This window comes from Syngnathoides biaculeatus, chromosome 13 (genome assembly GCF_019802595.1).
Source record: "Syngnathoides biaculeatus isolate LvHL_M chromosome 13, ASM1980259v1, whole genome shotgun sequence".
NCBI lineage: Eukaryota > Metazoa > Chordata > Actinopteri > Syngnathiformes > Syngnathidae > Syngnathoides > Syngnathoides biaculeatus.
Window position 1 is genome coordinate 19,783,892 of NC_084652.1, and position 27,301 is coordinate 19,811,192.

Consider the following 27,301-nt stretch of genomic DNA (forward strand, 5'->3'; position numbering starts at 1 on the left):
TTGAGAAGCTACTTCATCAGCGATTATCTACTTCCTTAGATCCACTGTGGTTCACTCAACTTTCCTTTTCCTTTGCTGCTGGTACCAATGCTGTCTTTCTATGGGCCCATGGCCAAGGCAATACTGGAAAAAAACAAATCTTTTGAGAAGCCCTCTCAAATTTGCGTGCTCCTACTATGAGTACACACTGAGCTGAGTTGAGCCTGACTGACTGCTTGATTTAAAGTGGACAGCGTCTCCTCTCGACACCAACCTGAGTGCATTCGGCATCATTTGGCTTGAGTCGGCTACCCGGTCAGCATGGGTTCAGATTTGGCTGGGCGTTGGACACCGAGAATTGTGTAAAAAATTGAGGCATTTTTACACAGATTTTTGGGGTCGAACTTCAATTTTACAACCACGGAGACGTGGTTCCACTGTTGTAGTATTTATATAGTTTCATGTGCAGATCAGACTACAAGACAATTTTGTTTTTTTCAGGAGTGCACTATGTCATACCATTTTTTACAATCATTGGACTTTGTTTATTTAACTCAAATGCAACCAGATACACTCATTACCTTGGGGATGACAACACAAGTGGATCGTGCCGACTGTGTTATAAGAATAAAAAGAGGGATGGGGGGAATGAGTGTTGATGGCCACCAGTGCTCAGGTCAGGGGATGACTTTCTTGTAAGGCTTGCTTGAAGTGTGTACTCGTACTTTTGATGGGATACGGCTCGCAAGCCATCAACAAAACGTTACGTAGCCTACCAAGCTAGTGCTAGCGCTGGTGTTTGTGTGTAAATGTGCTGCTGTTCTGTTGAGCACATGTTCTGACCAGAGCAGCGAATTCCAAACTTCTAATAATAAAGTACACAAGTATATACAGTAAATGAACAGGGCATTTAAATTGACTCATTGCTCCATCATGCAATAAGAACAGTGACTGGTTACCTTTTTTTTTTTTTTTCCCAAACACGCTTATTGGTGGTTTGGCATATATTGCGATGGGTAATTGTTAGTAAAGGTCCATCATTAATGGTGGTTTGTTGGCACAGGGCCACTATCTTGGGCCATCACATGAGTACTGTAGATGTTGGCCTGCTCTAGGCAATAAAAATTTAATTTGATTTTGACCCACAGAAAATGAAACAGTCTTCAGCGTTCATATGAAATGCTTTTCTCACCAAATAGTCCACCCAAAACTGGATGCAAGGAAATACCGCACACAAAAGACCAGCACGCGCCTGATCAATTAGCCTCAAGCACGATGGCGTATTTGACTATAGCATGTGCCTCACAGTTCTGAAGACTGGGGTTTAAATCCCAGCCCCACCTGTGTGGTGTTTGCATGTTCTCCCCATGCCTGCTTGGGTTTTCTCTCCGGTTTTCTCACACAATCCTAAAAACATGAATTAATTGAAAAGTGCGAGTGCGACTAATCTTTGTCTCTATGTGCTCTGCGATTGTGAGGCAACCAGTCCAGGATGTACCCCGCCTCCTCCAAAGATAGCTGGGATAGGCTCTGGTACTCCCACAACCCTTGTGAGGATAAGCGGTTCAGAAATTGGATGGATGAATGGATTGATGGATGGATGGATAGATGGACGGATGTATTTGCTTGTGTGTTGTCATGTGGCATCTTGGGGTAAGGATCTTTTGTTGAAATTAGATCAGTTGCAGTTAGGCTAGTAAAGAGTCATCCCCATGAATGCCATTGTATTATATTCAAGTGGCTTACGTACGAGGTAATACAGTTTAAAGACAATGAATATGAAATAATCACTAACATTTACATATGATGTTAAGAAAATACAAAGCCAGTAAAGGGTTCGATTGGGCCACCACTCAAAAAGGCATAACATCAGACCGTAGTAGTAATAATTGTAGTTCATATAGCATAGTTTCGTGCAGCCAGTTTTGAAAAAGTTGAATGAAAATAATACAGAACTACACTTTCCTCTTCCTTTTATCCCCCAGGTCCTGCAATCTCTCTCTTTGGCTGAATCGAGACTCCGCCAGCGGGGCACCATGTTAGTCAATGCTCTAGGCTCTAACACATGCCTACGGAAGGTGGACCTGAGTGGCAACGGCCTGGAGGACTCCGGAGCAAAGATGCTAAGCAAAGCCTTGCAAATTAATACAACACTCAGGTGTGAGCCCAAAGGGAGAAATAAAGAGATCTACTTGCAAATTATAGTGCTTGGAGGACACGGGAGGAGAATTAGGGCCGTTTTAGAGAGCTGATGAAGGAATTGGGTCAAAGACAACATTATGTTTGAAAGTATTTGAAGAGATGTGCTGAAGGCCCTTAGTGGCAGAGCTATGAGACAAAGAGTGAACAACTCGGGAGATAAGAAGTTATGATGAGAGAGAGAGAGAGAGAGAGAGCGAGAGAGAGAGAGAGAGAGAGAGAGAGAGAGAGATTAAAAGCTTTAGAGCAGTGTTTGCCAACCTTTTTTGCACCATGGATTGGTTTAAAGTAAAAAAATTTTCTCACGGACCGGACACGTTAGAGATGTATATATATATATATATATATGTGTATATATATATATATATGTGTGTGTGTGTGTATATATATATATAATATATATATATATATATATATATATATATATACTGTATACAGTATAATATATCACACTGTGTATTACAGTAAAAATAAAATAAACACACAGACACATGCTTACTTGGGCACTTCTTGCTTCCTCCTTCACCGTTTATGGTGCTTTCACTGTAGGCGCGATGCAGGAGTGGGCATAGGAGTTGTTGTAGGCAGCCCGACCAGATTGCAGTTTTCTACCTCCTCAATGAGAGTAGACTTTTAACTCCATAAAAGTATTTGTACCTTTGTCGAGCTGAAACCTACAACTGTATCTGTAACCTAAATTTTAAGAAGTATTCCTAATACTGTATTGTTTCGTTTGTGAACATTTTGTTCAAAGGAACAAATCTTTTCAGTTCAATCTGAATTAATTTATCAAATGATTCTTTGAGTCCCATCCCGCTGGGAACAGAAGCATTCTGTGCAGTCTTGACGTGTCAATCGCGACCCCCAGCTGTTGGGGCAGAGAAGATCCAGTCAATTTTCAAAATAAAAGACATTAACACGCAAATTGCAATACAACACAAATTATATAAATTGGTCATTCTTCCCATGTGGATCCATCCATTTAAATGCCTCACAGCCCAGTACCGGTCCGCGGACTGGTGGTTGGGGACCCCTGCTTTTGAACCTGCATGTTATCCTCTTCTTTTTTAAACCTGTTCAGCTGTATAGTCCTGCAGGACAGCGGCTCTTCTGTGCCGTGAAAAAGTATTTGCCCCCTACTTAATTTCTGTTGTGTTTTTGCATATCAATCACACACAAAGGTTTGAAATCATCATTCTAATTTTAATATCACTCCAAAACAACCCAAAGAAATACGAAATGCAGTTTTCAAATGACAATTCAATTAACTAGGGCAGAAAAAAAAAACGAACCTTTGACCCTGTTTGAAAAGGTAATTGGCTCCTGAACCAAATGACGGGTTGTGCCACACCTGGCAGCAATAACTGAAATCAAGCTTTTACAATAATTGATGTCTTTCACATCGCTTTGGAGGAATTTTGTCCCACTCTTCTTTCCAGAATTCTTTCAACTCCACCATGTTGAAGAGCTTTATAGCATGAACTGCCGGTTTACGGTCACACTACAGCATCTCAATTGGATATAAATCTGGACTTTGACTTGGCCACTCCAAAACTTAAATTTTGTTTTTTTTTTGCCCCATTCAGAGGTGGATTTCCTGTTGTCCCGCTGCATGATCCAAGAGAGCTTGAGTTGGGGTGCACGGCCTGATGGCCGGACATTCTCTCAGGATTTTCTGATACACAGCAGAATTCATTGTTCCATCTATCACAGCAAGCTGTCCTGGTCCTGAGGCAGTAAAGCAGCCCCAGACCATCACACTGCTTCCACCATGCTTCACTTTTGACATAATGTTCTTTTTGATCAAATGCTGTGTTATTTTTAACAGCAGATGTAACTGGCTGTACACCTTCCACAATGTTCACTTTTTCACTCGTCAGTCCAGAGAATGTTTTCAAGAGGGGAACTGTGGTACTGCATGGGCAAGTCTGGTGTGGCAGAGAAATATGTTCGAATAGTATGAGAGCAGCAGAACGGTGGTGAGGTGTGTCGTTGGTGTGTCAGAAGAATTTAAGGTGGAGGTGAGACTGCATCATGGATCCGCGGTGAGCCCCTTCCTGTTTGCAGTCGTAATAGATGGGTTGACAGATGAGGTTAGACTGGAATCTCCTTGGACTATGATGTTCGTAGATGATATTGTGATCTGGAGTGAAAGCAGGGAGCAGGCGGAGGATCAGTTAGAAAGATGGAGGCACGTAATGGAAAGGAGAGGAATGAAGATTAGCTAAAGTAAAACAGAATATACGTGCATGAATGTGAGGGGCGAAGGAGGAGGCGTGAAGCTCCAGGCAGAAGAGATAGCGAAGGTGGATGACTTCAAATACTTGGGGTCAACAAAACAGAGCAATGGAGAGTGTGGTAAAGAAGTGAAGAAACGGGTCCAAGCGGGGTGGAACAGTTGGCGGAAGGTGTCTGGTGTTCTATGTGATAGAAGAGTCTCTGCTGGGATTGAAGGGCAAAGTTTACAAAACAGTGTTGAGGCCGGCCAGAATGTACGGATTAGAGATGGTGGCACTAAAGAAACAACAGGAAGCACAACTGGAGGTGTCAGAAATGAAGATATTGAGGTTTTCGCTTGGAGTGAGCAGGTTGGATAGGATTAGAAATGAACTCATGAGAAGGACAGCCAAAGTTGGATGTTTTGGAGACAAGGTTAGAGAGAGTTGACTTAGATGGTTTGGACATGTTCAGAGACGAGAAAATGAGTATATTGGTATTAGGGTGCTGAGGATGGAACTGCCAGTCAAAAGAGTGAGAGGAAGACCAAAGAAAAGGTTGATGAATGTTGTGAGGGAGGACATGAGGACAGTGGGTTTTATGGCTCCATCACACCATGATGTTCTGGCCAGCGTCCTATAGCGTTTGAGGAAACGTTGGTCGTCGCCCATGGTCGCTGGGATAGCCCCAGAGTAGCGTTGTTTCCACGCCTTTGAACATTAATGATCGCTGGGAATCGGCGGAGAACTCCGGTCCGGAAAAAAAGTTTTGAACATGCAGAAAAGTTCTCATCGAGACCAGCGTTCATCAACGTTTAATTTTAAACGCTGCAGAATGTTTAAGAACATCCGTGGAACGTTTTACTAAGGTTCGCCGAGCGTTGCACGCGTTTGCTTATCGTTAGTCAGTCGTAACGCTAGCTTTACTTGGTTGTTACTTAATTGATAGCTTTGCAGTAAACGACTCACTGGCAACCTGTCAACGCCCACTGAACAATCCCCTAGCGCACACAGTGTGTAACCAAAGTGAAACGGACGTCCTTTGGTGTCCATTGCGAGTCATTCGAGCGTTTCCCGAACTTCCATGCATATGGGTATATAAACCGATGCTTTGTAAAAGCAAGGTCCATTTAATATTAAGCTACAGTAGAGAGCACCTACTATGGAAGATCCAGAAAGCAGCAGTTCATTTTCGCAGAAAAACTCCACCAGACTATCCTCAACAGCCTGGTCCAGGATCCTGCAATCCTTTCTCTGCTTCTTTTGTCTTTGTCGGACCGTCTTCACTGGGGTTTGCAAGGTGTTTAGGGACCCAGGGGGTGTCACATGGTGCGTGACTTCGCGGACGTGCTCTTCCTCCTGCTGTTGTTCTTCCAAACACATTGCTCATGATGAAAGAGGCTTAGCTTTCTTACTAGCAGCGCTAGTTGCTGAAGTCCGCGCCCTACCTTTTTTTCTTCTCGGCGGCATGATGCTCACTGTTCTAACTCACAACAAAAGCTGAAGTTACTATGAACTTTCCAACGTTTTAGTGCCGGTTCCACTGTAAAAATTCCCTAACTTTGGGCATGGATGACACACTCCGCTGATATTTATTTTTTTGTGTAGACATTGAAGTTAATAATCTTATATATATTTTTCATTTCAATATCTATTTTAGAATGTTTATAAGGATGACACTAGACCTTTAACTAAGGCCTGCAGGTCTTTAGATATTTGAGTTTCTTTTGTAACCTCCTTGATGTGTCGTCATCACTCTCTTGGCGTACTTTTAGTTAGGTGTCCACTTCTAGGAAGGTTTGCCTCTGTTCCCATTTTTCTCCATTTGCAGATCATGGGTCTGACAATGGCTTTGGAAATGCCTTTGTATCCTTTTCCAGACTGATGGATCACTTTTGCTTTTCTTCTTGAATTTCTTTGGATCATTGCATGATGCATCGGTTCTTGAAATATAGCCTACTTCACTCCATTCAACAAGTATGGTGGTAATCAGGTTTGTGTGTGGCATGTGAAATTGAACTCACCTTTTCGAAATTTGTGGTTAGTCAGTGTGTGTGTGTGGGGGGGGGGGGATGATTACTTTTGTCCAAGTTGGCCAATACAAGAAATTAATAGGGCATTCATTACATAAACTTCCAATGAACTTGGCACATTGTAAAACATAAATAAAAAATAAATACAAGGATTTACAACTCATGTTCAACCTATATTTAATTTAATGGGCTTCCAAGAAAAGATATTTCATCTTTTGTTTTTAACAAATAATCATTAACTTTTATGGCTGCAACACATTCCAAAAAAGTTGTGAATGGAGGCAAAAAAGAAAGTAGAGCAATGTTCATTAAACACGGGTTTGGAACATCCCATGGGTGAACAGGCTATTTGGGAACAGGTGGGTGCCATAATTGGGTTTAAAAGCTTTTCTGAATCACTCAGTCATTCACAAGTAAAGATGGGGCCAGGTTCACCTCTTTGTGTACAAATGCATAAGAAAATAGTCAATGTTCCTCAACATGCTATTCCAAGGAATTTAGGGATTTCATCATCTACAGTCCATAATATCAAAAGATTCTGAGAATCTGAAGAAATCATTCCATGTAAGCAGCAAGCCTGAAAAACAACATTGAACGCCTGTGACCTTCGATCCCTCAGGCAGCATTGCATCTAAAACCAGCAACAATGTGTAAAGGATATCACCACAGGGGCTCAGAAGCACATGAGAAAACCAATGTCAGTAAGTAGAGTTGAACACTACATCCGTAAGTGCAACTTAAAACTCAACTTTGTAAAGCAAAAGTCTTATATCAACAAAACCCAGAAAAACTGCCGGCTTCTCTGGGCCTGAGCTCAGCTAAGATGGACTGATGGAAAGTAGAAAAGTGTTCTGTGGTCCGGCGAGTTCACATTTCCAATTGTTTTTGGGCATTGTGTACGTTGTGTCCTCTTTCCCAAAGAGAAAAAGAACCATCTGGACAGTTATGTAGGCATACTTCAAATGCCAGCATCTATTATGGTATGGGGCTGTGTTAGTGGCAATGGCATGGGTAACTTACACACCTCTGTAGGCACCATTAATACCAAACAGTACGTACAGGTTTTGAGTAAAGCATATGTGCAGCCAAAGCTCTATAGTTAAGATCTCAACCTGACACCGTGGGGTCTCATGGATGACGTGTCCTTTAGCGAGACACTGCTACCCTTAACTGCTCCCCGGGCGCTTAAGTTCCTCCTTGCACCAGTGTGTTTCAGTACCAAGTGTATATTCACTGTGATTGGTAAAATGCTGTGAACAAATAAAGGTGATTCTTCTTCATCTTTTTCTATGCTCCCATCAAAGCAAAGTCCTTTCATGGACACCCCTGCTTATTTCAGCCAGACAATGCCAAATCACATTCTACACTTGTTACAACAGCATGGTTTCATAGTTAAAGAGTGTGGGTACTAGACAGGCCTGTCTGCAGTGCAGACATGTCTCCAATTGAAAATGTGTGTCGCATTATGAAGTGTAAAATATGACAACAGACAACCCAGACTGTTCAGCAGTTGAAACTGTACATTAAGCAAGAATAGGGGAAAAAATTACGTGTTGCAGCCATATAATTAGATGTTAATCATTATTTGCTAAAAACACTAGCGTTTGAGTTTGTTGTCTTTGTTGTGTATTGAATTAAATATAGGTTGAGCATGATTTGCAAATTATTGTTTTTTTTTTTGTTGTTTTTTTTTTCAACAATGTCCCAACTTCATTTGAATTGGGGTTCTATTAAAAATTTGATCTGACAAATACAGCAAGGTGTTTGAAGAGCTGTATGGCTTAATCAGCCATTTCCAGTAGTGGCTTGGGTGAAACAAAAAATGTTTCATTATAGCTTTAAATATTCCCTCTGGGATTGTTTGTATTGTGATATGTATTAAATAAAGCCAGATGATGCAAGGTTTGAGAAGGCACTGACAGAAACAAATGAAAAATTTACAGAATAAATAGGAGAACAACATGGTATATACTACTATAATATTATGTAGGAGTTACTCTTATCTGTGATTAAAGGCACACCCTGTAAGTAACAGATGCAATAAGTGACAAATAGGACAGCTTGGGCAAGACAGGGCGAGTGAGCCAGGCAGCACTATCTGTGTGTGGTGGGAGTAACTACAGGTATATTCAGTGCCTAAATACAGAGAAAACATTGTCCTCACAGTTCTGAGGACCCGGGTTCAATCCCAGCCCTCCCTGTGTGGAGTTTGCATGTTCTCCCCGTGCCTTTGTGGGTTTCCTCCGGGCACTCCGATATCCTCTCACATCACAAAAACATGCAAGATTAACTGGGTACTCTAAATTGCCTCTAGGTGTGATTGTCAGTGGGGCTGTTTGTCTTTATGTGCCCTGTGATTGGCTGGCAATCGGTTCAGAATGTAACCCACCTCCTGCCCGTTGACAGCTGGGATAGCCTCCAGCACTCCATGTGACCCTTGTGAGGATGCCACACAAAAAATAAATCATCCAGGTGTGTATACAGTTACACAGTATATTATTTATAGTATTATTTATAGTAATAAAGAAACAAAGTAAAAAATATGTTAGTCATATGGTTTCTGAAGTTGCTTTGCTAGCACAATGAGGATGGGCTGACTCAGCCTCGCCAGTCCAAAATGAGAAGTGGGGACACAACCAGGGAATCTCCACCAGGTACTGTTTGCCAGCATCACTGAGTTGTGCTGACCAGACCCCGCCAACCACCACCCTCGCCACCCGCCCAGATCACTCCACCATTGCCACCCCTCTGACCATAGAACAAGTGCTTTTATATTTGCAAAGAATATTTTTGCATACAGATAGTTACTGTAATGATCGACGACTGGGTTGGCATCTTGGAGACAAAACTAGCCTACCTCGGATCCGGTTAGATTGGTGTCATAAACCAAGGACCCCGTCTACAATATTAGAAGTGCAATTGGAACAATGGACTCTGAAATTGCTTGAATAATAGACAGGCAGCTAGCTTTCAGGTCATCCAAATTGAGATAGTAAATATGGGTACAGATTGGAATTTCCTAATTAAATTTCATGGGCATCGAGGTAGGAGATAGATGGAAAAGAGGAGTTGAAAATGACAGGTTTATTAAAAATCGGGTCAAGAAAGTGTAGGTGGAAAATTCAGTCACAGAAGCTCATTAGAGGCATGACAGTTGTTTGTGCATACCTTATGTGAGGATATGAGCTCATGAGAATATGCATCAAGTAAAGATGTGTAATTCTGTTGCTCTTTCTGCAATGCATTAATTAGCAACACAACCACGCAACAACTCTTACCGTGACATTCTGCCGAGTGCCTGGTAATTCACATCTTCCTCCTCTCTGTGGCTGTCTTTTTCTATTTATTGGTTTGAACCCTCTCAGAAGTGTTACATGGGATCGCAACAACACCACGGTGACAGGCTTCCAAGATGTGGCAAGAGCAATGGAACAGTAAGATCAACACAACACACACACCAAGCATATTTTGCATTCAGGGTGTACACATAAAGCAGATGCCAAACATTTATATGGCAGATAGTCATCATTATACCTCAGTGTTTACGCTTCATATTTTTTCAGTCCAGTGATGTTACAAAAAAATGTACGTGTGATGTTTGTTTTAAAAACGTGTGGGAGTATTTGTACTTTTACACCAACTAGGAAAGACAACAGGATGAGTACAAATGTAATAATTGGCCAAATTAAATGCCGCCCACAGTGTGCCACACTGCAATTCCCAGAGGGCATTTCTCACAGTCCCAGGCATGCTTGCTTGTCCTCTCTCGCTTTTCTATCCAAACTGAAACCTCAGCCAAAACCATTTAAAGGCAATTTTTACATGTATATTTTGAACCGCTCAAGCACTAATTGTAGTTTCTATCTGTAAAAGGTTTTGCTTTAAAGCACCAGAAACTTATTAGTAAAAAAAATTAGATAACTTCCCTTAAATCCTTATTTCAAGCATTGAGCCTGTTAGTAGTTGATTAATAGATGACAGAATCACTTGACTGCTCTTTGTCACAGTTTTAAGTTGAAAAGATGTACAACCCCAATTCCAGTGGAGTTGGGACCAATGTTCCCTCTATTTTTTTACGAGTCTTAGCAAACACACTCAGGCCATGAGCGCTCTTTTTGACCATTGTGAGCAACATCAGACATATGCACTGTGGTCAATCAGTGTCATCCATTGAAGTTACATGGCTCATTAAAAGGTTTAGATTACATGCCCATCAGAACGTTTAAAAAAAATTTTGTTTCTACAAACTTACACTGAAAATGTCAACAAACAAAAAAATACATTACAATACAAATACATACCAAACCAACTATTAACTATAAATTTGAAATTTCGCTTCCAACTTTGTTTCATTTTTTTTTAACCCACAATGATATACCCCCGTCTATTTTTCTTGGTGTAAAACTGAATTATTGCTTGCAGAATATCTTTCGCAATGAATGTTGAAAGCTGAATGATGCTCCTAAACAGTTTTAGGGTTAATTTTATGTTGCCTCCTGTATTCAAAATAAAGAATTAGCTTTTTTTTAGGCAATGTATCATCTGTGCTTTCATCCTCAGTCAGACTGTACCAAGGTGGAATTTTAACGTTAGACACCATCTCATCCCGTACTTTCTACTTTGGCTTCAGACCAGACCTTTTTTACTCCAAAAAGAGAAAATCTCATCCAGTTTCACCACTTTTTCTTCTCTTATCCACATACCCTGGTGTTTGTAATTAGTGTACACCCTTTAAAATGAGGAGTGCGGGGAGGGGGGGGGGTGTTGTCAGGTGGCCGAGCAGCAGCACTTTGTGAGATGCAGTGTGCTGCCATATTTGGAGTGGGGGGGGCTGTAGTTCACTGCGCTGGATCTGTTTTCCTCTGCGCTGAGAGTCTGCGACAAATGCGCAGTTGCGCAGTTTATAGGGAACATTGGTTGGGATGTTGTTTTAAACATAAATAAAAACAAAATACAATACTTTGCAAATCATGTTCAACTTATATTTAATAGAACACACTATGAAGAGCGGCACGGTGGAGCAGCTGTAAAGCGTTGCCCTCACAGTTCTGAGGTCCAGCGTTCATTCCCGGCCTGGTCCGTGTGGAGTTTGCATGGTCTCCCCGTACCTGTGCAGGTTTCCTCCCACATCCCAAAAACATACAACATTAATTGGACACTCTAAATTTCCCCTAGGCTTGATTTTGAGTGTGACTGTTTGTCTTTATGTGCCCTGCTATTGGCTTGCAATCAGTCCAAGGTGCCTCCTGACCATTGACAGCTGAGATGGGCTCCAGCACTCCCGCGACCCTTGTGAGGATAAGTGGCCAAGAAAATGGATGGATGGATGGATGGATGGATGGATGGATGGACTATGAAGACAATATATTTAATATCAAAATTGATAGACTTTGTTTTTAGCAAATAATCATTAACTTGGAATTTTAATACTGCAACACAATCCATAAAAGCTGGGACACGGTCAACATTCAATAAACGTTTGCATCATTGGATCTTAGATGAGCTCAGTCCCTGTTGTTGATAAATGGCTTTTGCTTTGCATAGTAGAGTTTTAAGTTGCACTTACGAATGTAGCGCCAAACTTCCTGGCATTGGTTTACTTTGGTTTTCTGAAGTGCCCATGAGCCCACGTTGTGATATTCTTTACACATTGATGTCAGTTTTTCGATGCAGTGGCACCTGAGGGATCAAAGATCGTGGGGATTGAATGTTGGTTTTTGGCCTTTTCACTTTAAGTAATTTCTCCAGATTCTCTGAATCTTTGATGATATTATGGTCCCTAAATGATGAAATCCCCAAATTCCTACCATTGTATGTTGAGGAACATTGTCCTTCAACTGTTCAACTCTTTTCTCCCACACCTGTTCACAAAGAGGTGAACCTCAGCCCATCTTTGTTTGTGAATGACTGAACAATTCAGGGAAGCTGCTTATATACCCAATTATGGCACCGCCCTGTTCCTAATGAGCCTGTTCACCTCCGGGATGTTCCAAACAAGTGTTGCATGAGCATTCCTCAATTTTCTCAGTCTTTTCTTTTTACACCCGTCCCATCTTTTTGGAACATGTTGCAGGCATAAAATTATAAGTTAACGATCATTTTGTAAAAGCAATAAATTTTATTGAAATTTAACATTAAATATCTTTCTAGTGCATTCAATTAAACAGGGTTTTCTTTGGGGTGGTGACACTTTTGGATGACGGTAATAAGAGTTAAGAGAGACTTCTGTCTACTATTGTTGAACAAATTTTGTGAACGGCATTTTTTTTTTACAATAAATTATTCCTATAACATGTCTTTACTCAGTCTTTGTCTTATTCCTTTCTACTTTTAGCAACTTTACCCTGCAGTACATGCCTCTCCCCCTCAGTGATGCCACACAAGCATACCGCAGTGCCCCAGAGAAGACCGACCAAGCTTTGACCAAGGTAAGAAACAAAACATTAGAAATGCACAAACCAGGGACTTACAGGCAGTGAGTTATCACTGCTTTTTTCAGATCAAACAGATACATGGGTCTGATTAATGATTTCAATTTGTTTTTGTGTTTGTAATTAGGATGAATGTTTCCTTCTGTATTGTGACATTGGTGACCGTGCAATTTGTTTTCTAATTTGTTTTCATATACATCTTGAGTTCGATGGCAAAAATACTTAGTGAGGAAAAGCGTTATGGATGGATGGATAGTGCATGGTCATTCGCTATTTCAGGATGAAATATTGTGCAGTTCAGGTTGATAACCCAATCTAAAATATTCAGCATCAGAAAGAAAATACATCATGAATCAACTCAACAATCTACAAAATCTATTCTCCCTGTACTACATTTACGCATATTTAATAATCATCCTTTATATATATTTCAACATGTCGTTTTGTTTACTTCAAACTTGTTACTTGTCACTGTTATGAAATTGAACCCAGATTAAGGTTTATTGCACAGCTGTCATATGTTAACAGCACTGGAAATTACTAAAACAGTTTTTTTTTTCATATGTAGAAACTTTTCCCCTCATTTATATTTTAAAAGCCAAAATATAATTATTAAGTTTATCCACAAATTTACAGATGGACAACTGTACAGTATAAACTGGCATTCACTCACACCTTTGGTGAGATTGATAGATGATTCAATAAATTTGTGAAAAAGAGGGGTCTGATCAATTAGCTGACTCAGAGGTCTGACACAATTTTTGGGTTCGGTTTCTTTTGTCAATTATGATAAAACATCATAACTAAACAGCATTCATTATTGCGCGTCTGCAATGTGGATGCAGTCTAAGTTGTAAGTACATGGGATTTCTTCAACATTCAGATCAACTGAACTTGTTACACTTGCCAACACAAGTCTGATATACATTGAAGAAAATAAGTATTTGAAGACCCTGCTATATTGCAAGTTCTCCCACTTAGAAATCATGGAGGGGTCTGAAATTTTAATTGGAGGTACATGGCTACTGTGAGAGAAATAATTTAAAAAGAAAAATCCAGAAATTCCAATGTATGATTTTTATAACAATTTATTTGTGTAATCCAGCTGCAAATAAGTATTTGAACACCTGAGAAAACCAATGTTAATATTTGGTACAGTAGCCTTTGTTTGCAATTACAGAGGTCAAACATTTCCTGTAGTTGTTCACCAGGTTTGCACACACTGCAGGAGGGGTTTTGGCCCACTCCTCCAAACAGATCTTCTCTAGAGTTCTGGGCTGTTGCTGAGAAACATGGAGTTTCAGCTTCCTCCAAATATTTTCTATTGGGTTTAGGTCTGGAGACTGGCTAGGCCACGCCAGAACCTTGATATGCTTCTTACAGAGCCACTCCTTGGTTTTTCTGGCTGTGTGCTTAGGCTCATTTTCATTTTGAAAGACCCAACCACGACCCATCTTCAATGCTCTGACTGAGGGAAAGAGGTTGTTCCCCAAAATCTCATAATACATGGCCGCGGTCATCCTCTCCTTAATAGAGTGAAGTCGTCCTGTCCCATGTGCAAACATCCCCAAAGCATGATGCCACCACCCCCATGCTTCACAGTAGGGATGGTGTTCTTGGGATGGAACTCATCATTGTCTTCCTCCAAACACCTAACCCGGTTAGTGGAATTATGACCAAAATGTTTAATTTTGATCTCTGACCACAAAACTTTCTCCAATGACTCCTCTGTATCATCCAAATGGTCATTAGCAAACTTAAGACGGGCCTTGACATGTGCTGGTTTAAGCAGGGGAACTTTCCGTGCCATGCATGATTTCAAACCATAACATCTTAGTGTTAACAGTCACCTTGGAAACGGTGGTCCCAGCTCTTTTCAGGTCATTGACCAAGTCCTGTTGTGTAGTCCTGGGCTGATTCCTCACCTTTCTAAGGATCATTGAGACCTCACAAGTTGATTTCACCAAACTGCTTGGCAATTTCTCCATAGCCCTTTCCAGCCGTGTGGAGTTGTATAATGTTGTCTCTGGTGTCTTTGGACAGCTCTTTGGTCTTGGCCAAGTTACAAATTTGAGTCTTACTGATTGTATGGGGTGGACAGGTGTCTTTATGCAACTAACAACCTCACACAGGTGCATCTGATTCAGGATAATACATGGAGTGAAGGTGAACTTTTAAAGGAGGACTAACAGGTCTTTGAGGGTCAGAATTCTCGCTGATAGGTGTTCAAATACTTATTTGCAGCTGTATCACACAAATAAATAGTTAAAAAATAATAAAGTGTGATTTCTGGATTTTTCTTTTTAGATTATCTCTCTCAAAGTGGACATGCACCTACGATGAAAATTTTACACCCCTCCATGATTTCTAAGTGGGAACACTTATTTTCTTGACTGTAACTGTGGACACACAATACTACTGCTACCCAAGCCACTTTCCATAAAAATGTTGTTCCAACCCCCTCATCCACCACAGGTTTGAATGCATCAAAAACAATGTTTGAAAATATTCTTTGAGGCAGTATTTTCAGTAGTAAGATTCAAAATGCCCAGTATATTTGCCATTATTAAGATTTAGGCTAAGGTTATCAATTGGCTGAATTTTCCAAGTCCTTAAACACTTTATTTCAGCTGTGACCACTTAATATCATTAGACAGGGTTAAGGCAAAGGCATCCAGCTCATTTACAAGGGTCAAAGTTCTCCTCAGTCTCCTTATTACCATACAAATTACCTTTTTTCCAGTTTTAAGATGTGCTCTGTAAATACCTGCTAGCCTCCTTGTATTTGTTTGTCTTTGTTTTATGAAAGATCCAACGTGCCCTGCTCAGAAACAACCAGACGCAGCGTTTCTCTCAAAAGCAAGCTCTTAGACTGCACCAGGGTCTCGTCACCAGTACAGCTGAACAGGTCTGGTTTTGTGTCTGTAATTTTGTACACAGGTCTTAATGGTACATGTTTTCAAGTGGAGAATAGACACCTAAATCAATGCTCATTTGTTTATTATTGTGTGGTGATGTCTTTGTGTGTGTGTGTGTGTGTGTGTGTGTGTGTGTGTGTGTGTGTGTGTGTGTGTGTGTGTGTGTGTGTGTGTGTTCGTGCATGTTTAGGTGATGGAGCGTTTGTGTGTGCGGGTGCAACAGCAAATTGGTATCCTGAAAGGCTCTGAGGAAACAGAGGAGGTCCAAGCAGCAAGGCAGATCCTCAATGAAGCCAGAAACTCCAGAGCTGTGAGTGGAACAAGAGCATCATCCAATTTTGAAGCCCTTTGTTTATTGGTCCATTTCTATTATATGTTTGCTAGCCCCAGGCTGCACTTACAATAGGTCATCCGTATCGCGCTGGGGGCGTTTGACACCTAAAATTCAGACTGTTTTACTACTGTAGATTGAGCACACCGATATGCACTTGAAGTGTAATAAACATCCTTGGCCCCAGCACAGTTGGAGGAGGTGGGCCTGCTCATGCACGGGCACACATGGCCATCCTGGAGGATCAATGCTTTTGTTCCTCCCACAAGTTATTAATCATGAGCGCCTTGGATAAGAAAATGTAAGCAAAAAGTCATGGAAGCTGCAGTAATACATTTTGGAATTGTGAAGTGTTGAAGTCCAAATAAATGCAGAGGAGTATTACTGCCAGGCAGGAGGGAAGGGTTAAAGACCAATGCAGTAGGACTGGTCTGTGTGTGCCTCTTACATTGCTGAAAACCATTTTCCATACTTTACAGGATGTACTGTTTGACCCAATTGTATCAGACTGCGATGTATTAATTTAAAATCTGCACCTGTCCTGCCCTCATAGAGTGTGTTGTTAGCCATTAATCTCTTCTCCTTTCTCTTAGCTGTATCCTTCCCTATGTGAGCTGGCTCATGTGTTGTCAGTGGATGGCCCAGTCAGACAACGATTAGATACTCTGGCCGGGGAGCTAGCAAGGGCTGCTGATAAAGAGCTTCAGGTAGGCTAGGTGCGACTTTGTCAACATGTAAGACAAAAATTAGCAAATGTGTCATTTAAAATACAACTACCCGTAGTTGTATTTACAAAGACCTTTGATCTTATTGCTCTTCATTTAAATCCTAAACCATGTAGAGTATTTCCTTCCATTCTGTTCGCATTGGTATTTATAATCGAATGCTGTTCACACTAAGGGGCACTCAGGGTAATTGTTTCTTCAAATGTCATCTCATTTCAACAGAATTTATTTTATGCTGTTGATTTCAGCCAGCAATTTAAATTTTCCACTTTCATTTTTCATTCCTGTCATTACAAGGGGTAGAATGTTCATCAAAGAGATATGGCATAAAAAAAATAGAACTTCAAACTTGGTGAGGATAAAATGTGAATCTATCAAACCATGTTCTCCAGTTATCTCTGAGAGAAGCTCTTTTTAATGTCATGTCATTGGGTAACAAATCAATGTTGATTAATGACATCATTACAACCGATGAGCTAGACATTTTTCTTATTAAATAAAATGTGGGTAACAAAGTAGCTGTAGCAACATTTCAAATGAGGTAACACCAACAAATTTTTATTTTATGAACAATGTCAAATAGCAAAAAAGGGCGGTGTTATTGCTGTTATTTTTAAGTCATTATTTCAGTTTAAAGAAATTCTCTAATTTATTTAATATACTTTGGATATCTTTGCTCTTTAGTTAAAGGTGACTCAAAGATTATTGTTGTAATAATTTACAGACCTCCAAGATAATTGAAAATTTATGGAGGATTTTTCAGAACGGCTGTCAATTACTTGTACTGACCACAACTACTTTGTCATAACATGAGACTTTCAAGTGCCACTGACACCAAAAACAACAAAAAAAATTGTATGTTGTTTACCAAAAAAAAAAATTGGCCGAAATGGAATCATTCGTTTGTTCACAGCACGTCAGAATGTTCGCGCATATAGATTTTTTCATCTCGCGCCATAAAAAATCTCTGGACTGCGTGGGGTTGAAGAAGGAAGCCGGAAGTGATGTATCATGCAGACAACTTCAGCTGCTGAGTCGAGTGTATTTATCTCTCGTACAGATTTGACATCAGCCCCAAGTGTGTGTTTTCAAATCCAGATGTGTTTTAGAGTACTTCCACTTTTCTGTGATAGTTCTTGCACTGAAATCTGTTTTAATGGTACCTTTTATTTTCTAATTTTTATTTTTGTATTTGAATGTTTTTAATCATGTAAAGCTCCTTGAGTATACCTTGTGTTTGTTCTATACAAATAAATTTGCTTTGCTTTCAAAGTTGGTACGTTCAAAGTTAATTTAGAAGTTTCATTGTATTTTTTTAACAAGGGCAACAGATGTTTTGCATTCATCCACATCTTACTTGTGAGGTGAGGACAGTTAATCTTATAATGTGCATTGTAAACGATGGTGAGTATGAGAATTGTTAACTTGCTGTTGCATTCCTGAAAAAATGGTCACAGTCAAAACGTCAACTCCCTAATGCATTATTTGTTTGCAGGTGGTCGTGGACTCAATGGTGTCTCTGTGCCGGGAGCTGTGTCCTATGTCCTGCTTAGCTGCCGAGAGACTCAGCCCGCATCTCTCTTCCATATCTGAGCAGGTTTCTATCCCTCGATCTGCTATACGTAACGCACTCATGGAACGAGCATCTGAGGATATCAATAAAGCCCTCGAGTAAGAATAAGCACTAAGAGTTGTGGTCAAAAGAATGTGACTTATTCGCACAATTTCACCCCTTCTCTGTCACAGGGACGTGAAATTGTCCGTAGTGTCCTATTTAACAAATTCCATCGTGGATCAGATTCTACAAGAACTCTACACAAACCATAAAACACTGGTACTGGTAATATCACCTTTCTGCATGACTTCTTTGTAGCACTCTTGTAAGTAATGTTGGATCACCATATGTTGTAGCTTTATAATAACCAGCTAGTTTGTGTGTGTGTGTGTGTGTGTGTGTGTGTGTGTGTGTTTGTTTGTGTGTGTGTTTGTTGTGTGTGTGTGTCAGTCTGGCTTTGACCAGTATTAACAACAAACTTTTGTTAGTTTTGAATCGTCCTCAACTAAAATACACTTTCTTCCTGTTTAGCCAGTTTACTACTTGGAACTGAATTATAATAAAAAGTCTATTGTAACTCTACTGCTAGATCAAGTTAGTTAATTATCTCCTGATCTGCTTTTATTCATGACTGATTTTTTTTTAAGTATCAAAACTCCATTGCAGGACTTTTCCTGCTCATGCCAATGAATTTACCTCATTTTTGGGGTGAAATAAAATGTGACATTGCAATCCAAAAGACCAAATATATTTAACTTGCATTGTACAACAGCACTTATGGAACATTCAACAATGATACATTTTGTAACAATGCTCCAAACTTCACGGACTACTCAGGACTCCTGCACAGAAAGAGCAAAGAGGCCCGATCAATCTTCAGAGTAGTGCACCAATAAATACACTTAAGAGCAATGTGAGTGTAAGAATTATTTACGAGTCGAAACAAAAACACATCTATTGATTGCTCTACAGATCTGTAGGGGAAAAAAAGATCTTTAAATGAAATAGATGGCATAGCTATCTCATTGTTTTTGAAACAGGCACATATTTTGTAGTCATTCTGCTGTCAATAGATGAGGCATGTTCAGTTAGCGCCAACTTCCATTGTGACAAACAAGCAAGAAATTTACTGCAAGCAGCATTTGCAGGAACATCGAGACAAACAGTCACACTGAGGGACAATTTAGTCTCCAGTGAATGGATGGTTTGGGATGTGGGAGGAAACCGGAGAAAACACCCGCAGGCACAGGAAGAACATGCAAACTCCACACAGGTGGGGGCGGGATTCGAACCCCAGTCCCCAAATCCTTGGATATATATTAACCTGCACTGTTACTAATGGTGGAATACGTGGGAGAATATAGTTGTATTATGTTTATGCAGTGGTAACACTACTTACCAACTTCTCAAGTAATGAATAATTCAGGTTACGAAACGCTTCCTGGCAAAAATATTGTCTCGAGGTATGAAGGAAATTTAGGATACGGAAGGAAAAATTAGGCACTGGATTCAGAGCCCCCAAATTCCACTGAACGTTAACATTCTGTATCTTGGTTTGTGTGGCGCGATCTTCCTGGCATCACTTTGGGTAGGAGGGACATCAATCTTTACCCATGATACTTTGAGTTGGAAAAGTACAACTTTTTGTGACTTTTTTGGGGGGTTTTTTTTGCAAGTTTTTTTTCATTTTTCTTCACCATGGGTCCCAAAAAACATTAGTTTAATTAAGTTGTGTGCATGCGCACGTTTGCAGGTATGTTTTATTTCGGCTGTCAAAGTTTGCCTTCTCCTCCGTCCCCCACGATGCCTTTTGCTTGTGACTCACCCTTCTCTTCGCATAGTCGCACAACGCCAAAGGTATTTTGGCAGTGTGTGTGTGTGTCTGTGGGGGAAGGAGCGGTCGGGTCTCTTCACTTTGTCAAGAAATTGCATTTCTCTTAGGACAGCTCATCAACTTTTTTTGCGATTACTTTTGTGGGCTACAGGGCAGATAATTTTTTCCCCTTATTTCTGTTGGCCTTTTTGCCATTGCAATGATGCATGTTTGCATGTGTTGCATCAGCTGCGGGAGGTGTCTCAGACGAAGCGTTGGGATGATATGGAGAAGGAAAGATATACAGTCAGACAGTCCAGAGTTGTGGCGTCTCTAGAATTTCCGGATGAAGACGTGGGTGTCAGCCTGGGAATAGTAAGTGTACCATCGATTGATTACAGTAAGAAAATGTATGTTTGAATTCTAAGGACGTCTACCGGTTGAATTTGGAATATAGGCTTTTACAGCTATTTTTTTACACCTTCGGAAGCCAGTTAGATATACCTGCAGAATCTAAAAAGATTCATTACACAAAAGCTCTAGCTACACTTTACAATGACCCTGCAGAGCAATTTGTCAATATAGTCTTTGTTGGATTTTCAAGGCATCAGTCAGTGTTTTGAACAGTTGCATGGCTGGAAGAATATTGATTTGAATCAAAGTTTTCCGTATACATATTTGTACACGCTATGCATCTATTGACTGCAATCGAAGTTTTGATTGACACCGGTTCTGAACTGTGAATTCACTTACAAAAACATTTTACATTTTGTTTATACTAGTCTTTATGATCTATGTTTTGAGTTTTAGCTTGTGGAAAATGTAAACCCCTTTTGATGTCAATAATTTCTCCCTAATAAGCAGTGAATTCAGTCCAAAAGCACATAAATGAAACATAATCAGTATTAATTGTGAACAGAACTGAATGGCGTTATGTACCATTAATGTTGTAACCATTATAAACCCTTATCTAAAGGACACCATGGCTATAAAGAAGCGGAGCTCTAGAACCAGAAGAATTCGTCCCGTTTCCACCAGACCAAGTGAGTCTTTTCCGCAAGGGCCTTCTTTGGAGCTTTCTTGATTGAGAAACGTATTGGATTAAATGAATATTAAAGCTGATCATGTTATTTAAATGATTAATTTATGAGAAATTGAAAGGCAAACCTACAAATGGTATGAATAAATATCAAAGTGAAGAGTAAAAAGATATTCATTTAGAACATGACAACAATCAGTTCTGCTCCAAAATTCACTGTTTTGTAGGTCTGGGAGACGAGCCCAGTTCCTCCCCCACACCCTCTGCTCCTGCACCCTCTGCACATCTTTCCCACTCGGCATCATGGGAGTGCCTGTCCACCCTTCCCACTAACGGCTCGCCCTTGCGCCATGTGACGCACGTAAGGCCCCGTCCTCCACGGAGACACAGAGCAGTTCACCTTCCCCCAGAATCTGTGAGTTCATGGCAAATGATATGGCAGTGACCTCTAAAACTTTTTTGAGCTTCATTGAGTTGGAGGCAGCTTTGCCCTGAGCTTCTTGCAGAATTTCTGAAGGAGGGGAATTTTGCATCATCATCATCAATATAGTGTGTGGTGTTAAATGATGTTGAATTGATTGTAAACTAAAGAGTGCTTTTAAATCTGAACTGTGTGATCTGCATTTGTACTGCCGCTCTTTCAACAGATTCTTAAGGTAAGAAATTGTTGTTCTGATGGTTGCTTGGTTTGTGCAAAATTTCCATGACTACTATTTGTGGGACCAAGATAGACCTAAATCTAAGAATACCAGTAATTGACAGCCATTATAACTGAATTGGATTTTTTTTTTAAACTCCAAAAATTCTTAAATATGCAGCGATTAATTGCCAACAAGTCTGTTCAGGGTTAAATTTTCTTTACCCCTTAAAGAGAGAAAATAAAATTTAGTCCAGAGATACATGACTATGAGGGTGCTGAACCGTGTGTACGCGGGAGTTATTTTAGTCTACAGTAGATGCCAGTAAAGCTTTCAAAAGTAATCTCCTTTTGAATTCTGTAGCTTTTGCGTCCGTCTTTTGTGCAACAAATGGCGGTCACATGTAATTGTCTCCACAGATACCTTCTAACTTTCTAACTCTGGAAATTTCTTCCAAACCACAAGAGATTTTGTTTGCAGATTTGATTTTGTTTGCTCTTTCCATGTTAACAGAAGCCTTTCAGCTTTACAGGCATTGACACAATTTACTTATCTTGTTATTCTTCTTTTTCTCATAGCAATACTTTGGGAATGGCAGCGTCAATACGCTGGATGATGGATTGCTGGATTTCTACAACAAGAGAGTACTCCCTGACAGGTTCTAGCTTTTTTTTTTCATCCGCTGAAAACAGTTTACAAGAAGTGCAAATCACATACTTAAAGCTCAAGTGTTGTCAAACGGATGATTTTTTGTATATTATTAATGAAAAACCCACAGCCAATATGGTCCCATGTGCTTTTTCACCACAAAACATGATTTTGACGTATAACGCTTTTTGTAACTCCCGCCATGAAAATCCTCTCAGGAATTTGTTGTCGAGAAGAAGCAGGAAGTGACGTAAAGGACAGTGGCGCCCCCTCGTGGACTCGTTTGTTTCCATTAGTTTTACCTCTGCGAAGGTAGCTCGTTGTTCCTTCGTGTTAGCCAAAATGCCGGCTCATTGCATTGCTGGACATTGGTTGAACACTCGGGAGAATGGAGGTACCCTTCATAAGTTTGAAAGAGACCGTGTTCATTGTGAAAAATGGATTGCACAGGTGCAGAGGACGAGAGCTTCGTGGGTTCCAAATAACAGGTAGGTGTGTATACAGCTACTAAAAAAAAAATTATTTGGGGCGGACCATGTAATCGGTCTCTCCCATACCGTAACAAAAGATCTGTGTATGAAATGTGTCAATGTGCGCGTCGCCCAGCCAACAATGTCTCACTCAGCCTGCAACATAGCTCGGCTCCACCCCCTCCTTATATAGCACAGCGGACCGAAACTCAGCCACAACAGCTGAGGCGCTGCGTTCGGCGGTCACATCTTCCGCGAAGGCTGCACGTCGGGCTTTGCGACTGGTGCGGCTCTGAAGAACCCAGCCGAGAATGCGTTACTCAGTCGTGTGCGAGCATGAAACGCGCCGGCTGAACTGTGAACACAAAGCAGCACCGCTCGTCTCCGTCATAAGCCACACCGGCCGGCTGCGATGAGCCGCGATGGCTGGATATGCACCTACAATGAAAATTACAGACCCTTCCATAATTTCTAAATGGGAGAACTTGCAATATAGCAGAGTGTTCAAATACTCATTTTCTTCACTGTAGCATGTGAAGTGTGATGGTTGGTAAAGTTTTCACATCAGTCCATGTTTGCATCAATTAAAAAAGTAAATAAGCACAGTCCAACTACCGTTAGACTCTCAATTTATTTAAGTTCACAACCAAGTTTTCCATATTGCAATATCACCCAGAGACAAGCCAAGTAAACACAAAATGCAGTTTTCAGATGAGAATTCAATTTATTAGGGCACAGAAAACTCCAAACATTTGACCCACTGTGAAATGTGATTGCCTCCCAAACCTAATAATGGCTTGTGGCAGGAATAACTGAAACCAAGTCTTTACAATAATTGCTGATTCCTTTCAAAACAGTCCAGAAGAACTTTGTCCCACTCTTCTTTCCAGAATTAAATCAATATTGAGGGTTTTCTGGCATGAACTGCCCATTTAAGGTCACAAGCATGATCTTATTTAGATTTAAATCCGGACCTTAACTCGGCTGCTCCAATGCCCTCATTTTGTTTTTTTGGGCCACTCAGAGGTGGACTTGCTGGTGTGTTGCAGATCGTTGTCCTGCTGCATGATCCTAGAAGACTTGAGTTTGAGAACACGAACTGTTGGCCAGAGGTTCACCTTTTTCTGGTACACAGCAGAATTCATTATTTCATCAATCACAGCAAGTTATCCTGGTACTGAGTCAACAAACCAGCCCTAGATGATGACACTGCCACCACCTTGTTTCACTGCTGGCAAAATGTTCTCTTTATCGAATGCTGTGCCATTTTTTACACAAAGTGTAATAGGCCGCACACCATCCAAAAAGTTAATTTTTTTACTTGTCTCTCCAAAGAATGTTTCTCCAAAAATATTGAGAATAATCAAGATGTTTTTTGGCAAATGTGAGATGAGCCTTTGTATTCATTGATGACTATGAATGCAATTTTTGGCCAGTGTCTTTCTTGTGATAGAGTCATCAACGCTATGTTTGCCTCTTTTCTCAGTTTTCTCCATTTGTGGGTAATGGGCCTGACAGTGGTTTGCTGGAGACAAACCCTTGCCACATTTGTAATTAGTCACAGTGAATTTGTGATTTTACAAGGGAGGGGGGATTACTTTTTCCACAAAGGGTCTGAAAGGTTAGGATTTTTTTTATGCCTTCGTAAATTTGTCATTTGAAAAGTGCATTTTGTATTTCCTTGGATTGTCTGAGTGATATTAAATTTGATTTGATGATTTAAAACCTTTGTTTATGTCATAGTTATCCCTGTTTCCAGTTTGATGGTCATGTCACTTTTCCTCTTTGCCAATAGCAGTACACACCTGTGCTGGAAGATGACCAAATAATAAAACTAAAATAAAAAGGTTTGGAAAACTTCAGAGACCTTAGAATTTAGATTAGACTTTACAGAGAATACACATTTTTTTTTAAATAGTTATTTGTATCAATAAACTCGTACTTCCTCAATTTTATTTGAGGGTACTATGTATTCAGCTTTTTAGTTATAGTAGAAATATTTTACTCATTTCATTATAAGGTCATATGCCAGTGAAGTGCATTTTATAACATTACAGCTGAGTATGGATCGCTTTTTCACAAAGGTTTCAACCCAAGAATAGAATAGATTTGTATGTACACATTTGTGACTCAGATGTGCAGTTCAATGGTGGGCCAGCCTTTTGGCAACAGCTTCAAGGCTGCATGACAATGTTTTCATGTTGGTCGTGCAAAAATAAAGTGAGGCAGAAATGTTACCATCTGTCAGGCCCACCCCAAGGAAAAAAAATGACTGAAACCCCGATGGACCTTTTTGAGTAATATACTGGCCCAAACAAGACATGTTGAGCGACTTTGAGTGTTGTCCCTGGATTGTCATTGCTTTAATTAGGAAAATGTTTGAGCATTTTTATCTGATCAAAAAATATGACAGGCATTTAAGCACGTCCATATCAGTCATAATAAACCACATGATTGGCTAGCTGAACCAAAAAGAGAAAAACAAACTGTCAATAAGTGATTCATCTTTGTGTCTTCTCTGCAAAACTAAATAGAAATGTTCTTTTAGAAAGGTTAGGTTTAGACTGTTGTGCTAAATAATGTTAAATGAAACAATAAATTGACTGTGAATAAACTTTCACAAGCAGAAAACACTCGATTGAGGCACTATGAAAGCTTTGCTCGTGTCGAGTTAAGAAGGAAGCAGCTAAGATGAAGGACGCCAGAACTCTGCTGTACTCCTGTCCATACCTGGCAGCAAGACCATGATCGTGGGCTTTGGGGAAAAAAAAAAAAAAAAAAAAAAAACTAACTGGAACATAAGAACACGAGAGTTGTTTTTGGTTCAAGATATTGTGGCACTAAACCCAACAAAGTAGGTGGGCCTGAAACATTTGGTCCCACCACTGGTTTAATTTTATTATGCCTGCATTGTCTCAAGATATCGACTAGACCGATTATTCTCAAGCAGTTTACTACGGCACGGCACATTAGTGTTCCGTGAATTACCCTTTGACCTCTGTGTTTTGTGTTTTAATTAGCTGCTAATACATTCTAAATGACCCTTGTATGTTTTTCTTCTCCTCCACAGTCAGTTGTCATCCATCCACCAAGCTCAATCACTAAGGCGGAAAAAGAGACGCAGCATGTTGTCGATTTTCTCGGGTTTCCGCAAAAACCGCAACTCTACCTTATCCAACCAGGAGTTAGAGTAAGTACTAGACAGCACAAGGCTTGATTGATTGATTTCCTCAACTTGTTCTCCTTTTTATTTGGGCTTGTGCCCTAAGAGGTCGTCACAGCGTGTCATCTTTTTCCATCTAAATGAGATTTCACCAACATTCTTAATTTATTCAATTGTCGAGGATGCATGTTCTTTCGTGTCTCCATCAATATTTTAATGGAAGATTTTTATTGCAATACAGGTATTTATGTTGCACAATTGTAGTGGTCAAAATATAGACAAAACTTGTAGGCTAGAGAAGAGTCATCTGTGGTAGGCTAATTGAAAACAATGAATGATGGACTAATAATGGCAATAAGTGGAAACACAAGCACTTTGGAAGTATAATCACTTAAACTAAGAATATGGAATTGGTACATAGATGCATGCTTTATGGTGTACTGTATCATTACCTGGTATAATACAGTACAGTATTAGCAGGTTACATTGTTTTGTGGTCTTTTATTTCAGTTAATTGTTTGGCAGTCCAAAGACAATTTATTTTCACATCCTTTAATTCATTTATGAAGGTTCAGAGGGAGGAATACATCCATTTTCTAAGCCACTTACAAGCCACTTATCCCCACAAGGGTTTCGGGAGTGTCGGAGCCTATACCAGCTAACTTTGAGCGATAGGAGTTGCAACCAATTATTTACATACAGTACACTAAGCAAAGCAAAGCAAATTTTTTTGTATAGCGTATTTCATACACGAGGTAACTCAATGTACTTTCCATGATTAAAAGCATTTGAAAACAGATAAAACATTTAAAATGGGATAAAAACAATTAAAATGACAACAGAATATATATATTAAAAAAATGTACAATTAAAACCACGTACAGTGCAAGAAATGTCATTAAAAAATGGAAATACTGTAGAAAGCATCAGGAAAAAAAGAAGAGTTTTCAACCTGGATTTAAAAACATTCACACTTGGGGCTGACCTCACCTCTGTTGGCAACTTATTCCATTTGTGTGCAGCATAATAGATAAATGCTGCTTCACCGTGTTTGCTCTGGACTCTGCACTCCACTATTTGACCTGAGTCAGTCGATCTCAAAGCTCTACTGGGTTTGTAATCCATAAGCATTTCTTTCATGTA

The 27,301-nt window shown here is 40.1% G+C and overlaps 1 protein-coding gene across 12 annotated transcripts in view; it reads left to right on the plus strand.

Annotated features, from left to right (window-relative positions):
- Positions 1–27,301, plus strand: part of carmil3 (capping protein regulator and myosin 1 linker 3) — a 140,964-nt gene that overhangs the window by 99,696 nt on the left and 13,967 nt on the right. For 5 of the 12 annotated variants that reach the window (XM_061839758.1, XM_061839756.1, XM_061839757.1 and 2 more), the window contains exons 21-33: positions 1,965–2,137; positions 9,793–9,861; positions 12,762–12,855; positions 15,668–15,766; positions 15,967–16,086; positions 16,701–16,814; positions 18,328–18,503; positions 18,579–18,672; positions 20,450–20,575; positions 21,177–21,243; positions 21,467–21,654; positions 22,456–22,535; positions 26,066–26,185. In XM_061839758.1, the coding sequence (XP_061695742.1) occupies positions 1,965–2,137; positions 9,793–9,861; positions 12,762–12,855; positions 15,668–15,766; positions 15,967–16,086; positions 16,701–16,814; positions 18,328–18,503; positions 18,579–18,672; positions 20,450–20,575; positions 21,177–21,243; positions 21,467–21,654; positions 22,456–22,535; positions 26,066–26,185 (1,520 nt within the window). The remainder of the gene's footprint in view (positions 1–1,964; positions 2,138–9,792; positions 9,862–12,761; positions 12,856–15,667; positions 15,767–15,966; positions 16,087–16,700; positions 16,815–18,327; positions 18,504–18,578; positions 18,673–20,449; positions 20,576–21,176; positions 21,244–21,466; positions 21,655–22,455; positions 22,536–26,065; positions 26,186–27,301) is intronic. The other 7 variants (XM_061839759.1, XM_061839761.1, XM_061839762.1 and 4 more) reach the window with 5 other exon arrangements.